Below are 15,140 nucleotides of genomic sequence, written 5' to 3' on the forward strand. Positions count from 1 at the left end.
CCCCTATCCTTTAAGAACTCCCAAATTTCAAGCTATACTTTGCATACTATTATGGGAAAGGCTTCATATTAGGGGTCTAGTTCTGGATCTGCCACTACATTGCTTTTAAAAAATAGTTTTTTAGTTATAGATGGACACAATACCTTTATCCATTTATTTATTTTAGTTATTTATTTGTATGTGGTGCTGAGAGTTGAACCCAGTACCTCACACATGCGAGGCAAGCACTCTACCACTGAGCCACAATCCCAGTCCACTGCATTGCTTTTTGACCTTGAGGTATTTTCCCTTTCATTTCTTCAGTTTCCTCCTCTGTAAAATAGTTTTTAGAATCTATTCCAGTGCTAACATTGTGAGAAGTTTCTACCTAGAATCACAGTATATATTCAGAAGCCTGATACTAATTAGCTGGATGGCCTGGGACAAGCTATTTCTTAATTCTGTGAGACTCTTTCAGCATCTTTAAAAAAACTCACTGAGGGACTGGGGTTGTGGCTCAGTTGGTAGAGTGTTTGCCTAGCATGTGTGAGGAACTGGGTTTGATTCTCAGCACCACATATAAACAAATAATAAAGGTCAATCAACAACTAAAAAAATTTTTAAAAACTCACTGAGTTTCTAGTAGATATTTTTAGGGTTATAAGATCATTCAATCAGTTACCTCTCTTATTCCTTGTCCAAAAATACAAAACCACATATTGGCATGTTCTGATATATACTTCAAAAAAATTTTTTTTTTACCAGTAGCGATTCCCAATTACCCACAAATACACTTTATGTGGCAAAAGCAAATATTTCCTAGACATGTTAATACTTTTGTGCACATCACACTAATGAGCCCCCAAAACAAACAATGAAAAAAAAAAACATACCATTGTCTTCACGAAAATCAGATGGCAAAAGACCAATGGATTTCAGATGCTTAGGTGTAGTTGCAGACAGTGACATGATTTCCCCAACAGCTTCATGGAACCCTTCATTAGCTCCATTTCTTAGCAGGTAAGGTTGTATGGCATATGCCATGTTATACTGGATGTGTCCCATCTCATGATGAGCTGTCAGGAAGTTGTCCATTGTCACTTTTGTGCACATCTTGATTCTGTATAAAAATAGACAAGAGTAAAATGAATGTCACTGAATTTCATTTAATCATTATAGTAGAGTTGTATGAAGTTTTGGTAGCATGAATTCTGTACAAGATTTATTCACCATTGAATTTTGTGTATCTATCTCTTATGTCCTTATATACTAGTTGCTCAATATAAAGTGATGGGTGGGGCTAACTCCTGTTCTCCCACTCACATACTGATAGGAACAGAGACATCCAGAGCCCTTCGCTGTCAAAACTCTGAGGAAAATACTCTATAAGTTAGCAATAGACATGACCTTGGGCATAACAATGAATGAATATAGCACAGTCTACTAGAAGCACCAAGGAGGGCATAACTAAGAATACGATGAGCAATTTTTACCTCAATCAATGTGCAGGAGCTTGCCAAGTAGATGGCAGGGAGACTGATATTCCTGGATGTGTTCAGTGATAAGGGCTTGAGAAAAAAAATATGATATTCAGGATATTACAAGCCTTTCACTATAGCCAGTATAGATAGAGAAGCAGTAGAAAGGGCTGGAAATTGAGACTTGAGGATCATTAATATGTAACTCATGGAGAGGATATGATTGATGGCTCATACAGCAAGAATAGAATGGAAAGAAGAGCCAAAGCCTTGGGAGAAGCCTCAGGGAAGATGGAGAAAGTGTAATTAGAGAGGCCAAAGGAGTCTGGAATAGGATGACAGTGCAGAGGTCAATTAAAAAAATGCCATTGGCTGGGTGTGGTGTTGCATGCCTGTAATCCCAGGGGTTCTGGAAGCTGAGGCAGGAGGATCATAGTTCAAAAGCCAGCGTCAGCAACTTAGTGAGGAACTAAGCAACTTAGCAAACCCTGTCTCCAAATAAAATATTTTAAAAGGGCTGAGGATGTGCTTCTGTGGTTAAGAGCCCCTGAGTTCAATCCCAGGTGCCCTCCCTTCAAAATGACATCGGACTCACTAATTAATGTCTTACTCAGATTTTTTAAGTTTACTATAATGATTTTCTCCATGACTTCTCATTCCTCCTACTCTTGAGATGGCTGTATCAGTCCGTACCTGCAAGGCACTGGTTCTCAACTTGAGTGTGTTTGAGAATCCCTTGAAGATTTGTTTAAACTCAAAGTACTAAGCCCCACCCTGGAGTTTCTTCAGTAATCCCAGGATACAACCTGAGAATTTGCATTTCTAGCACATTCCCAAGTGAAGCAGATACTGCTAGTCCAGGGAACATACTTTGAGAACCATTAGGCTAGGTTATTCTATGGTAACAGGAACAAACAAAACTAAAACAATAAAAAATAAAAGACAACTGGTAAGTACTGTAATGGTGCTGTGACCCCATGAAATAAGGACTGCATTTGGCAATTAGGTTGTGGTTCTTTTCAACTTGACAAAAGCATTTTCATTCAGGTGGGTGTAGGGGTCATATTTCAGTAGATTTCTAAATTAATTTTCCAACTACTCTGATCATGTCACACTACCCCCATAAATACCCTTTAAGGACTCTTCAATACTCAAGAATTAACTCGGCCTCCTTTATACACCCAATATTATTCCAATCTGCTGTTTTGACTTGTTTTAACAATTATAATAGCTCTTATATATTTATTGTCTATTGTAGGTAAGATTCTGTGCTAGGAAACTTACATGTATTTTCTCACTTTTAAGCCTCCCTCTAGTATTGGGGTTGGTATTCCATAGCCTGCTGCCTATTTTTATAAATCAAATTTAACTGGAACTCAGTCATGACCATTTGTTTATGGATAGCCTGTGGCTGCTTTCATGCCACAAAGGCAGAGTTGAGTAGTTACAATACAGACTTTCAAAGCCCACACTCTTTACTATCTGGCCCTCTTCAGGAAAGGACTGCCAGTTCCTACTCCACTGAGCACTGGTAGGCCTGGGCCCTTCCCAGGTCTGCTCTACTAGATAGATTACCTTCCCCCAGCTGTCTGAGTCAGTGTTAATAAGGGCCCAAAATGGCTTTCTTCTTCACTGGTTTGGCTAAATGAGAGGTGCCTCAACCAGGAGGTTATGTCTTTCCACACTTGGGGCAGACTACAGCCAAAGACTGACTAATAGAGGGTACAAGTGGCCAGCTTCCTTGTCTTCAGGCATGACCAATGTTAGTTCAAATTAGGCTCTGAAGAGGTTCATAGGATCAGGCTGAGGCCAAGTCTCCACCACAGATCTTATTCTTTCTTCCTTCCTTCCCCTGTTCCAGCCTGTTTCCCTTGCTCCCCTTTGCCTGGGTACACTTGTATAAGAATCTTCATTGCAAGCTGGTAAACCCAGCCTAAGACACTCACAACCAGCAAACTTGGATTACTAATCTGCTTCATAGATAAAGAGATTGAAACCTAAGAAGGTTAAATTCCTTGTCCAAGGTTACCTAGTCATTAAGTGACACACCTAGGATTCCAAAGCCTGTGCTCATCCTGCCACATCACAGAGACTCCCCTTCACATATTTGTTATTCTTGCCTAACTTGTTGACCCTGGTATACACTCCGGGTCCTGCCTCTCTGCATCTAATCCTGCTGATCTCCTCCCAATTGTCCAAAGCCTTCTTGCTTTCCAGACCCAATTCCAATGCTGCCCACAAAGCCCTCTTTGATCTTCTGTCCTATTCCAGGTGTGGCAAGTTCTCTCCCAGTTCCCCATAAAGCATTCCCTCTGTCCCTCTAAGGGCACATAGCACTTTCTCCTTTTTATCCTAGCTTGTTATTCACTCATCCTATTTCGAAAGCAAAACACAGAGGGAAAGATCAATATCTGATTGACATCTCCTCTCCATAAATCTCAGCACAAAACTTCTCTAATGGGGGCACCACCATCCTCATGACCATGCAACTCTAATAGGGGTATAATATTTCAAATGAGGCAGATCATCTAAAGTTCAAGTTAGCACCTGCTGGTAATCTTCAAAACCCAGATGTGCTCTCGTGGACTCCCGATCTTAGTTCAAAGAGTTATTTAAAAGTATTTTCTGTACTCAGAAAAGCAAAGAAGGAATCTCTGCCTTCATCATTTTCCATTTAGTATCTGGGCTATAAGTATTAATCCAACTACCTGAAGTCACCCTTCTGTAGATCCCAAGCTGTAGGGTGGCAGACCACTTTCCGGCCATCTGTTGGCTCAGTTAACATGGAGTTTTCCCAGAATCCTTGAGTCATATTAGGAAGGCCAACAGATACAAAGAACTTCTCAGCCTCTTTGAAGATCCTCACCGCATTCCAGTTCTAGGGGGAAAAAAAGAACAGTATTTAATCTCAGCATTAAAAGAACAGCATCCTTTCTGTTAGATATGTACATTGACAATAATCTTTCTAAAAGGAAGTTTGGCAACATGTATGAACAGCTTCCAGAATGGCTATACCCTGTTTCAGTAATTATGTCTCTCGAGAACTAACTTTGGAAATTAGATCAAAGAATTTACATTGCACTTATTTTTGCGGGGGTGGGTACTAGGGATTGATCTCAGGGGCATTGGACTACTGAGCCACATACCTAACCCCTATTTTGAAGACAGGGTCTCACTGAGTTGTTTAGTGCCTAGCTTTTGCTGAGGCTGGCTTTGAACTCGCGATCCTCCTGCCTCAGCCTCCCCAGCTGCTGGGATTACAGGCATGTGCCATCACGCTCAGCTGAGTGTATTTTTAATAGGGAAAAAAGTGGAAACAACCATCAAAATGTTTTGGAACTGCAGAGAGAGAGCCATAGACATCTGCCACAAAGGAAACTCTTCTTGAGATTAATGTCCCAGGAGATGACCAAGTCTTAGCTTAGGAGATAAGGCCCACATCAGGCAGGCTAAGTGGGTAACTGACAACCAGCTCATAAATCATTTTAATAACACAGATAACTTCCTCTAATCTTAAACACACACGGTCAAGTTTAGTTTTTCTCCTATGTCAAACCTGGGAATAAGAAACAGAATATAAGACTCTGGGTTTTTTTTAAATTCACATTTAAAGGCTTAGTATCAGGAAATTGGTATTGATGAGTATGTCATTCTTTTAAAATTTGAATTAATTCTAACTGATACATAAAAACTACATATTTCTGGGGTTTTACAATGTTTCAACACAAGTATACATTGTATAATGTTCAAATAAAGTTAAATGTATCTGTCTCCTTGAACATCATTTATTTATAGTGAAAATATTGGAAGTCTTTTCCTGTAGCTTTTAAAAATATACAGTACATTATCTTATTTATACTCACTCTACTGTGCTATTGCATGCCAGAACTTCTTACTCCTACCTAACTCTAACTTAGTTCCCAATACTCTCTCTGGCTTCTGCAAACTACCATTCTACTCTCGTACCTGTCTTTCTGTGCCTGGCTTATTTCACTTAACATAATGATCTTCAATTCCATCCATCTTGTCGCAAGTGACAGGAATTCGTTTTTATGGCTATGTAAGTACTCCACTGTGTATATATACCACATTTTCTTTATCCATCCATCACTTCATAGATATTTAAGTTGCTTCCATTTCTGAGTTCATGAGAATAGTGCTTCAATAACCCAGGGAATGAATATGTCTCTGACTTAATTTCTTTTTAACATACCCCCAGTAGTGGGATTGCTGGATCATATTTAATTTTTTGAGGAAATGTATTATTTTCCATAACGACTCTACTAATTTGCATTCCCAATAATAGTGTACAAGGGTTCCCTTTGCTTCACATCTTTTCTAGCACTTGTTAGTTTTTTCAATCTTAACCATTATTGTTGCAGAAAGGCAATATCTCATTGTGTTTTTTTAAAAAGTTTTTTAGTTGTCAATGGACCTTTAATATTTATTTATTTATATGTGGTGCTGAGAATCAAACCCAGTGCCTCACACATGCTAGGCAAGTACTCTACCACTGAGCCACAACCCCAGCCCCTCACTGTGGTTTTGATTTGCATTTTTTCCTGATGATTAGTGATATTGAGCATTTTTTTCAAATACTGTTGACCATTTAAATGTCTTCTTTTTTATTCTTCTTTTGTGTATATTAATTATATAAATTGGTGGGGTTTGTTGTGGTATAGACACATACACATTAAAACACAACTGGAGTCAGAATGGCAGCTATCAAGAATACAAACAACAATAAGTGTTGACGAGGATGTGGGGGGAAAGACACACTCATACATTGCTGGTGGGACTGCAAATTGGTGTAACCACTCTGAAAAGCAGTATGGAGATTCCTTGGAAAACTTGGAATGGAACCACCATTTTGACCCAGCTATCCCACTCCTTGGTCTATACTCAAAGGACTTAAAAACAGCATACTATAGGGACACAGCCACATCAATGTTTATAGCAGCACAATTTACAATAGCTGAACTGTGGAACCAAACCAGATGCCCTTCAGTAGATGAATGGATAAAGAAAATGGGATATAAATACACACAATGGAACATTACTCAGCATTAAAAGAGAATAAAATCATGGCATTTGCAGGTAAATGGATGGAGGTGGAGAATAAAATGCTAAGTGAAGCAAGCCAATACCCAAATAACAAAGGCTGAATGTTCTCTTTGATAAGAGGATGCTGACTCATAATGGTGATGGTAGGAAACATAGGTGAAATGGAGGAACTTTAGATAGGGCAAAGGGAGGAAGGGGAAAGGAAGACGAATGAAGGTAGGAAAGACAGTGGAATGAATTAGACATCATTACCCTAAGTACATGTATGAAGACACAAATGGTGTGACTCTACTTTGTGTACAATCAGTGACTTGGAAAACTGAGCTTTATATGTGCAATATGAAATGAATTGCATTCTGCGATCATGTGTAACAAATTAGAATAAATAAATTTTTAGAAACCCCACAATTGGATCATGTTATATATGCTCAATATCTTTAGCCATCAGGGAAATGCAAATCAAAACTACATTGATATTCCGTTTCACTCTAGTCAGAATGGCCATTAACAAAATACATAAATAAGTAACAAGTGCTGGAGATAATATGAAAAAAAGGAACCCTAATTCACCATGGGTAGAAATGTAAATTAGTACACTCACTCCCTTCCATATGGAAGCTCCTTCAAAAAAATAAAAGTAGAACTATCATACGATCCAGCTATACCACTCCTAGATATATATCTGAAGGAAATGAAGTTAGCTTATAGAAGAGATACCTGAATGCCCATAGTTATTGGGGCACTATTTACAACAGCCAACGTATGGAACCAGCCTAGGTGCACACCAACAGGTGAATGGATAAAGAAAACATGGTATGTAACACAATGGCTTATGATTCAGCCATAAAGAAGAATGAAATCATGTCATTTCCAGGAAAATGGGTAGAAATGGAGATCATTATGTTAAGAAAAAAAGCCAGACTTAGGAAGACAAGTACCACTTGTTTTCTCTCATATCCCATATTTTCTCTCATATATGCAAACTAAGGAAAAAAGATGACCTGAAAGCAGAAGAGCGACTATTGGGGAATAGGTAGATGACCAGGGAGAGAAGGGAGTGGGGAAAGCAAGAGAAGTCACAGGGTAGACATAATCAAGGCATAGTATATGAATATATGGAAATGTCACAGAGAAACCCATTAATTTGTAAAATTAATGTATGCTAATAACAAAAAGGATGAGTTAAGGGATTGTTGTAATATTTTTAATGATGATTTCTAAATATGCAAAAATCTTCTAATTATATTCTTGGGCTTTTTTATTATTCATAGAGATGATTGATTACTTAGCAATGACTAACTTTGGAATGAGTGATGTCAGGCAGTTAGTAATTTGTACATCTTACTGCTTAGAGGAAAATTCAAGTCATCTTCATTTTGCATACCTCTCAACAAGGTCAATACCATATCTGTAATTTAAGCTACTTGAGGTCACTGACATTATGAACAACTTTTCCATGAAAATATAGATACATAATAAAATAAGTTTAAAGTAGTTTCAATTTTTGAGTTATAAAATTTCACATACAAAAGATAAGAACAGAAAGGATGGCATAAAAAGAAATGAAATAGAGAATTTAGATCAAAGGAAATGAAGTTAAAGCCTCTTCTTCTTACCTGTTTTATCATTGCATCAGTAACATCTATATTTGGTTTCTCTGGAAAGGGAACTGTCAAAGAGTATAGATTTGTCCAAAATCTACCCCACATATCACCTGTTGTTAAAAAAGAATACATTAATATATGACAACGACAGCAGAAATACAGACCTGATTTTACATAGTGCATGAGGTTAGATTTGTAAGTAAGCCATATATTATATTAGTTCTAAACAATATCATTTCTGTGCTTCCCTTTCACTACCAGTTTTTCACTTTTTTCTTTCTCTATTTTAGACTTGCAACATTTCCTTCTTCTACCTCCTCTAAAAGACTAAAATGGCAGGAGACTATGTGGTCAGGCAAAACTTGTTAGGGAATCATCCCAGTTTCCCCTATCTGAAACTATTACTCAAATGCATAATTTATTAAATATATGGAACATTATAGTTACTATAGATTAGAAAGAGATTTTTATAATCTATCATTCATGGGACAAAATACTACAAATTAAACTTTCAATAATGCCTGGTATTGGATTAAAATAAGATCATATAAGATCACCATTCAAAAACTTCTTAAGCAGTAACCAAATTTCATTTTTATTACTATAGTGGGTGACTTTTCAAGCTTCCCCAAAAATGTGAGGCTGGATTCCAAGGTCATAGACACTAAAAGGGGAAATGGATCCAGAAAAATGTCATCAATCTAACAGCAAGCAGAATCCTGCCACCAAAGATACGGGGCAACACAACTACATGAAGAGTACTCCAGTGGATTCATCTTTATTTTTATTTTATTTTTAAAAAGAAATTAGTAGAGATAAAAGTTTTAAAGGAAAACTTATTCACCATAGAAATATAAATGTGATATCATGATGAATCACATTTCACAGTAAAAGACCCAATAAGCACTATGGGATGGCTTCTAAAACACAAATAAGACTGTCAGTTAAACTGATAGAGTTAGAGTATCTAGAATAAAGATAGTCCTCATACTAATTTTTTTCTACATCAATAAGACCTGATCTGAAGTAACTGTTTGATTCTGAGCATGCCAATTGAAGAGGGGGATGTACAAAGTATAGCTCATCCAAAGGAGGATGAATATAGAAGTGGAATTTTAAGGAATGGTTGAAAATTTGTGTAGGATATTTAACTTGAAAAAAAGAAAACAGTATATAATTGACGATAACATGACAGCCATTAAAATGTATTGAATACATACTCTTGTGCCAGGTACTATGCTGTGTCTTATATGGTGGTTGTTTACATCTATCTGGAAGGTCATCTTGTAAAATAGGAATTGACATATTCTGGGTAAACTCATAGCATGGAAATAGTAATGATTAACGGAAGGCATTAGAGAACTGTTGATACAATTCCATATAAGTTAGAACTTTCTTATAACTGGTGCCATGTAGCAATAAGTTATTCTACTTTGGAAGGCAGAAAGAGCCCCATCACACCAGATGAATTTAATCAAATATTAAATTACTGAATAATGATTGTCAAGAACATTGTAGAAAAGATTTCTGTATTACTTTAGGGTTAAAATCTCCATGGGTCCTTTGTCCATATTCTCTCTTGCTATGAGATTTCACTGTGGAGGAAAATTAACTTCTAGAAACTTGACTATAGAAGGGATGTTATGTAGGCCTGGCATGAAATTTTCAAATATTTCTATCTTATTCGGCCTTGGCTCCTTGGGGTGGAGAAGAGGATGGTCACTCTTCTTCATTCATTACTCATATGAGTCCAAACCCAGTACTTTGCATCAAGACTAAATGGTGTTATCTGGAATGAACTCATGAAGCTTTCCAGGACATACCTTAATTGTAGAAAGCCTTTCTCTCACCCCTCGCATTTCTAGCCTAACAAGATTTTCTTTCTCTGACAATATAATACAAAAATCCCAAAGTTCACCTAAAAGCTAATTCAACCAAATTGAATACTGAAAATTATTTTCCTCATTTCTACTCTCATTTTATTTTTTAATTTTTTTAAAAAAATTATTTTTTAAATTGTAGTTGGACACAATACCTTTGTTTTATTTATTTATTTTTATGTGGTGTTGAGGACCAAACCCAGGGCCCCACGTGTGCTAGGCGAGCACTCTCCCACTGAGCCACAATCCCAGCCCCTCCACTCTCATTTTAACCTGGAATTCTTTTCTACTTATCTTAAATAACTCCTTTATCCTTTGGATTATAGCCAACATAATTATTATGTATAAAAATAGTAATGTAAGAAAGAATGATTTAAACTGAGCCTTCTGTTAAAGAAAGTGCCTTTAAAATTTGATCTCTATAATGTTCCTACAAGTACAGAATTTTTCAAAACTTTTATGTTGGATCTCACTCCAAAAGACAATTTTGTTTGTAGAAATAAATAAGTGACAAAGAACACAAAAGACTCCTGAGGTTTCTTACCAAGCAAATGAGCAGGAAGGCATCCAGTTGGACTGATATAGGAAGGATAGGTATTCATCAACTTTGCTCTCACATAAGCATGAAGATGTTCATATAATGGTTTAATCTGAAAAGCCCAGGAAGAAAGTTTAAGACCCAGATTAGCCAAATCAAATTTCCAATACTCAACACTAGAAACAAGAGTTTCTTTATATAAGTAGAATTTCCTAAATGATTTCTTTTCCTCTCCAATATTCCAGAGAGTTTCAAAGCATTCCCTCTTTTTTTTTTAATTTTTAAATATTTATTTATTTTTTTATTTTATTTTTTTTTCTTTTTATAATTTTTATTGTTGGTTGTTCAAAACATTACATAGTTCTTTTTTTTTTTTTTCATTTTTTAAAAATATTTATTTATTTAAGTTCTCGGCGGACACAACATCTTCGTTTGTATGTGGTGCTGAGGATCGAACCCGGGCCGCATGCATGCCAGGCGAGCGCGCTACCGCTTGAGCCACATCCCCAGCCCCCCAAGGGCATTTTTTTTTTTGTCTTTTTTTTTTTTTTGTCTTTTTTTTTTTTTTTATTGTTGGCTGTTCAAAACATTACATAGTTCTTGATATATCATATTTCACAATTTGATTCAAGTGGGTTATGAGCTCCCATTTTTACCCCATGTACAGATTGCAGAATCACATCAGTTACACATCCATTGATTTACATATTGCCATACTAGTGTCTGTTGTATTCTGCTGTCTTTCCTATCCTCTACTATCCCCCCTCCCCTCCCCTCCCCTCCCCTCCCCTCCCCTCTTCTCTCTCTGCCCCCTTTACTGACATTCGTTTGTCCCCCTTGTATTATTTTTCCCTTTCCCCTCACTTCCTCTTGTATGTACTTTTGTATAACTCTGAGGGTCTCCTTCCATTTCCATGCATTTTCCCTTCTCTCTCCCTTTCCCTCCCACCTCTCATCCCTGTTTAATGTTAATCTTCTTCTCATGCTCTTCGACCCTACTCTGTTCTTAGTTACTCTCCTTATATCAAAGAAGACATTTGACATTTGTTTTTTAGGGATTGGCTAGCTTCACTTAGCATAATCTGCTCTAATGCCATCCATTTCCCTGTAAATTCTATGATTTTGTCATTTTTTAATGCAGAGTAATACTCCATTGTGTATAAATGCCACATTTTTTTTATCCATTCATCCATTGAAGGGCATCTAGGTTGGTTCCACAGTCTAGCTATTGTGAATTGTGCTGCTATGAACATCGATGTAGCAGTGTCCCTGTAGCATGCTCTTTTTAGGTCTTTAGGGAATAGACCGAGAAGGGGAATAGCTGGGTCAAATGGTGGCTCCATTCCCAGCTTTCCAAGAAATCTCCATACTGCTTTCCAAATTGGCTGCACCAATTTGCAGTCCCACCAGCAATGTACAAGTGTACCCTTTTCCCCACATCCTCGCCAGCACTTGTTGTTGTTTGACTTCATAATGGCTGCCAATCTAACTGGAGTGAGATGGTATCTTAGGGTGGTTTTGATTTGCATTTCTCTGACTGCTAGAGATGGTGAGCATTTTTTCATGTACTTGTTGATTGACTGTATGTCCTCCTCTGAGAAGTGTCTGTTCAGGTCCTTGGCCCATTTGTTGATTGGGTTGTTTGTTCTCTTATTGTCTAATTTTTTGAGCTCTTTGTATACTCTGGATATTAGGGCTCTATCTGAAGTGTGAGGAGTAAAGATTTGTTCCCAGGATGTAGGCTCTCTATTTACCTCTCTTATTGTATCTTTTGCTGAGAAAAAACTTTTTAGTTTGAGTAAGTCCCATTTGTTGATTCTAGTTATTAACTTTTGTGCTATGGGTGTCCTATTGAGGAATTTGGAGCCTGACCCCACCGACTGTAGATCGTAGCCAACTTTTTCTTCTATCAGACGGCGTGTCTCTGATTTGATATCAAGCTCCTTGATCCATTTTGAATTAACTTTTGTGCATGGCGAGAGAAAGGGATTCAGTTTCATTTTGTTGCATATGGATTTCCAGTTTTCCCAGCAGCATTTGTTGAAGATGCTATCCTTCCTCCATTGCATGCTTTTAGACCCTTTATCAAATATAAGATAGTTGTAGTTTTGTGGATTGGTTTCTGTGTCCTCTATTCTGTACCATTGGTCCACCCGCCTGTTTTGGTACCAGTACCATGCTGTTTTTGTTACTATTGCTCTGTAATATAGTTTGAAGTCTGGTATCGCTATACCGCCTGATTCACACTTCCTGCTTAGCATTGTTTTTGCTATTCTGGGTCTTTTATTTTTTCATATGAATTTCATGATTGCTTTCTCTATTTCTACAAGAAATGCCGTTGGGATTTTGATTGGCATTGCATTAAACCTATAGAGAACTTTTGGTAATATCGCCATTTTGATGATGTTAGTTCTGCCTATCCATGAACAGGGTATATTTTTCCATCTTCTAAGATCTTCTTCTATTTCTCTCTTTAGGGTTCTGTAGTTTTCATTGTATAAGTCTTTCACCTCTTTTGTTAGGTTGATTCCCAAGTATTTTATTTTTTTTGAAGATATTGTGAATGGAGTGGTTGTCCTCATTTCCATTTCAGAGGATTTGTCGCTGATATACAGGAATGCCTTTGATTTATGCGTGTTGATTTTATATCCTGCCACTTTGCTGAATTCATTTATTAGCTCTAATAGTTTCTTTGTAGACACTTTTGGGTCTGCTAGGTATAGAATCATGTCATCTGCAAATAGTGATAATTTAAGTTCTTCTTTTCCTATTTTGATGCCTTTAATTTCTTTCGTCTGTCTAATTGCTCTGGCCAGTGTTTCGAGAACTATGTTGAACAGAAGTGGTGAGAGAGGGCATCCCTGTCTTGTTCCAGATTTTAGAGGGAATGCCTTCAATTTTTCTCCATTCAGAATGATGCTAGCCTGAGGCTTAGCATAGATTGCTTTTACAATATTGAAGTATGTTCCTGTTATCCCTAGTTTTTCTAGAGTTTTGAACATAAAGGGATGCTGTACTTTGTCGAATGCTTTTTCCGCATCTATCGAGATGATCATATGGTTCTTATTTTTAAGTCTATTGATGTGGTGAATAACATTTATTGATTTCCTTATATTGAACCAGCCTTGCATCCCAGGGATGAATCCTACTTGATCATGGTGCACAATTTTTTTGATGTGCCTTTGTATCCGAGTGGCCAGAATTTTATTGAGGATTTTTGCATCTAGGTTCATTAGAGATATTGGTCTGTAGTTTTCTTTCTTTGAAGTGTCTTTGTCTGGTTTAGGTATCAGGGTGATGTTGGCCTCGTAGAATGAATTTGGAAGTTCTCCCTCTTTTTCTATTTCCCGAAGTAGCTTGAAAAGTATTGGTATTAGTTCCTCTTTAAAGGTTTTGTAAAACTCTGCTGTATACCCATCCGGTCCTGGGCTTTTCTTAGTTGGTAGTCTTTTGATGGTTTCTTCTATTTCCTCAATTGATATTGGTCTGTTTAGGTTGTCTATATCCTCCTGACTCAATCTGGGCAGATCATATGACTTAAGAAATTTATCTATGCCTTCACTATCTTCTAATTTATTGGAGTATACGGATTCAAAATAATTTTTGATTATCTTCTGTATTTCTGAAGTGTCTGTTGTGATATTGCCTCTTTCATCCCGTATGTTAGTGATTTGAGTTCTCTCTCTTCTTCTCTTCGCTAGCATGGCTAAGGGTCTGTCGATTTTGTTTATTTTTTCAAAGAACCAACTTTTAGTCTTGTCAATTTTTTCAATTGTTTCTTTTGTTTCGATTTCATTGATTTCAGCTCTGATTTTAATTATTTCTTGCCTTCTACTTCTTTTGCTGTTGTTTTGCTCTTCTTTTTCTAGGATTTTGAGATGAAGTATGAGATCATTTATTTGTTGGTTTTTTCTTTTTTTAAGGAATGAACTCCAAGCAATGAATTTTCCTCTTAGAACTGCTTTCAATGTGTCCCATAGATTCCGATATGTTGTGTCTGTGTTTTCATTAATCTCTAAGAATTTTTTAATTTCCTCCTTGATGTCTTCTATAACCCATTGATCATTCAGTAACCTATTGTTCATTCTCCAAGTGATATATTCTTTTTCCTTCCTTCTTTTATCGTTGATTTTCAGTTCCATTCCATTATGATCAGATAGGATGCATGGTATTATCTCTACTCCTTTGTATTGTCTAAGAGTTTCCCTGTGACATAATATATGATCTATTTTTGAGAAGGATCCATGTGCTGCTGAGAAAAAAGTGTAACTGTTTGATGTTGGGTGGTATATTCTATATATGTCAATTAAGTCTAGGTTATTAATTGTGTTATTGAGTTCTATAGTTTCCTTATTCAACTTTTGTTTGGAAGATCTGTCCAGTGGTGAGAGAGGTGTGTTGAAGTCTCCCATGATTATTGTATGGTGGTCTATTAGACTCTTGAACTTGAGAAGAGTTTGTTTGATGAACATAGCTGCACCATTGTTTGGGGCATATATATTTATGATTGTTATGTCTTGTTGGTGTATGGTTCCCTTGAGCAGTATGTAGTGTCCCTCTTTATCCCTTTTGATTAACTTTGGCTTAAAATCTATTT

At 36.9% G+C, this 15,140-nt stretch overlaps 1 protein-coding gene across 2 annotated transcripts in view; it reads right to left on the minus strand.

Annotated features, from left to right (window-relative positions):
* The window catches only part of LOC114101496 (angiotensin converting enzyme 2), a 52,545-nt gene that overhangs the window by 17,017 nt on the left and 20,388 nt on the right, over window positions 1–15,140 (minus strand). For both annotated transcript variants that reach the window (XM_071606929.1, XM_027946507.2), the window contains exons 6-9: window positions 10,550–10,655; window positions 8,138–8,235; window positions 4,166–4,335; window positions 873–1,099 (exon numbers count right to left, since the gene is read on the minus strand). In XM_071606929.1, coding sequence (XP_071463030.1) covers window positions 873–1,099; window positions 4,166–4,335; window positions 8,138–8,235; window positions 10,550–10,655 — 601 coding nt within the window. The remainder of the gene's footprint in view (window positions 1–872; window positions 1,100–4,165; window positions 4,336–8,137; window positions 8,236–10,549; window positions 10,656–15,140) is intronic.

Source organism: Marmota flaviventris, chromosome Y (assembly GCF_047511675.1).
Source record: "Marmota flaviventris isolate mMarFla1 chromosome Y, mMarFla1.hap1, whole genome shotgun sequence".
Taxonomy (NCBI): Eukaryota; Metazoa; Chordata; class Mammalia; order Rodentia; family Sciuridae; genus Marmota; species Marmota flaviventris.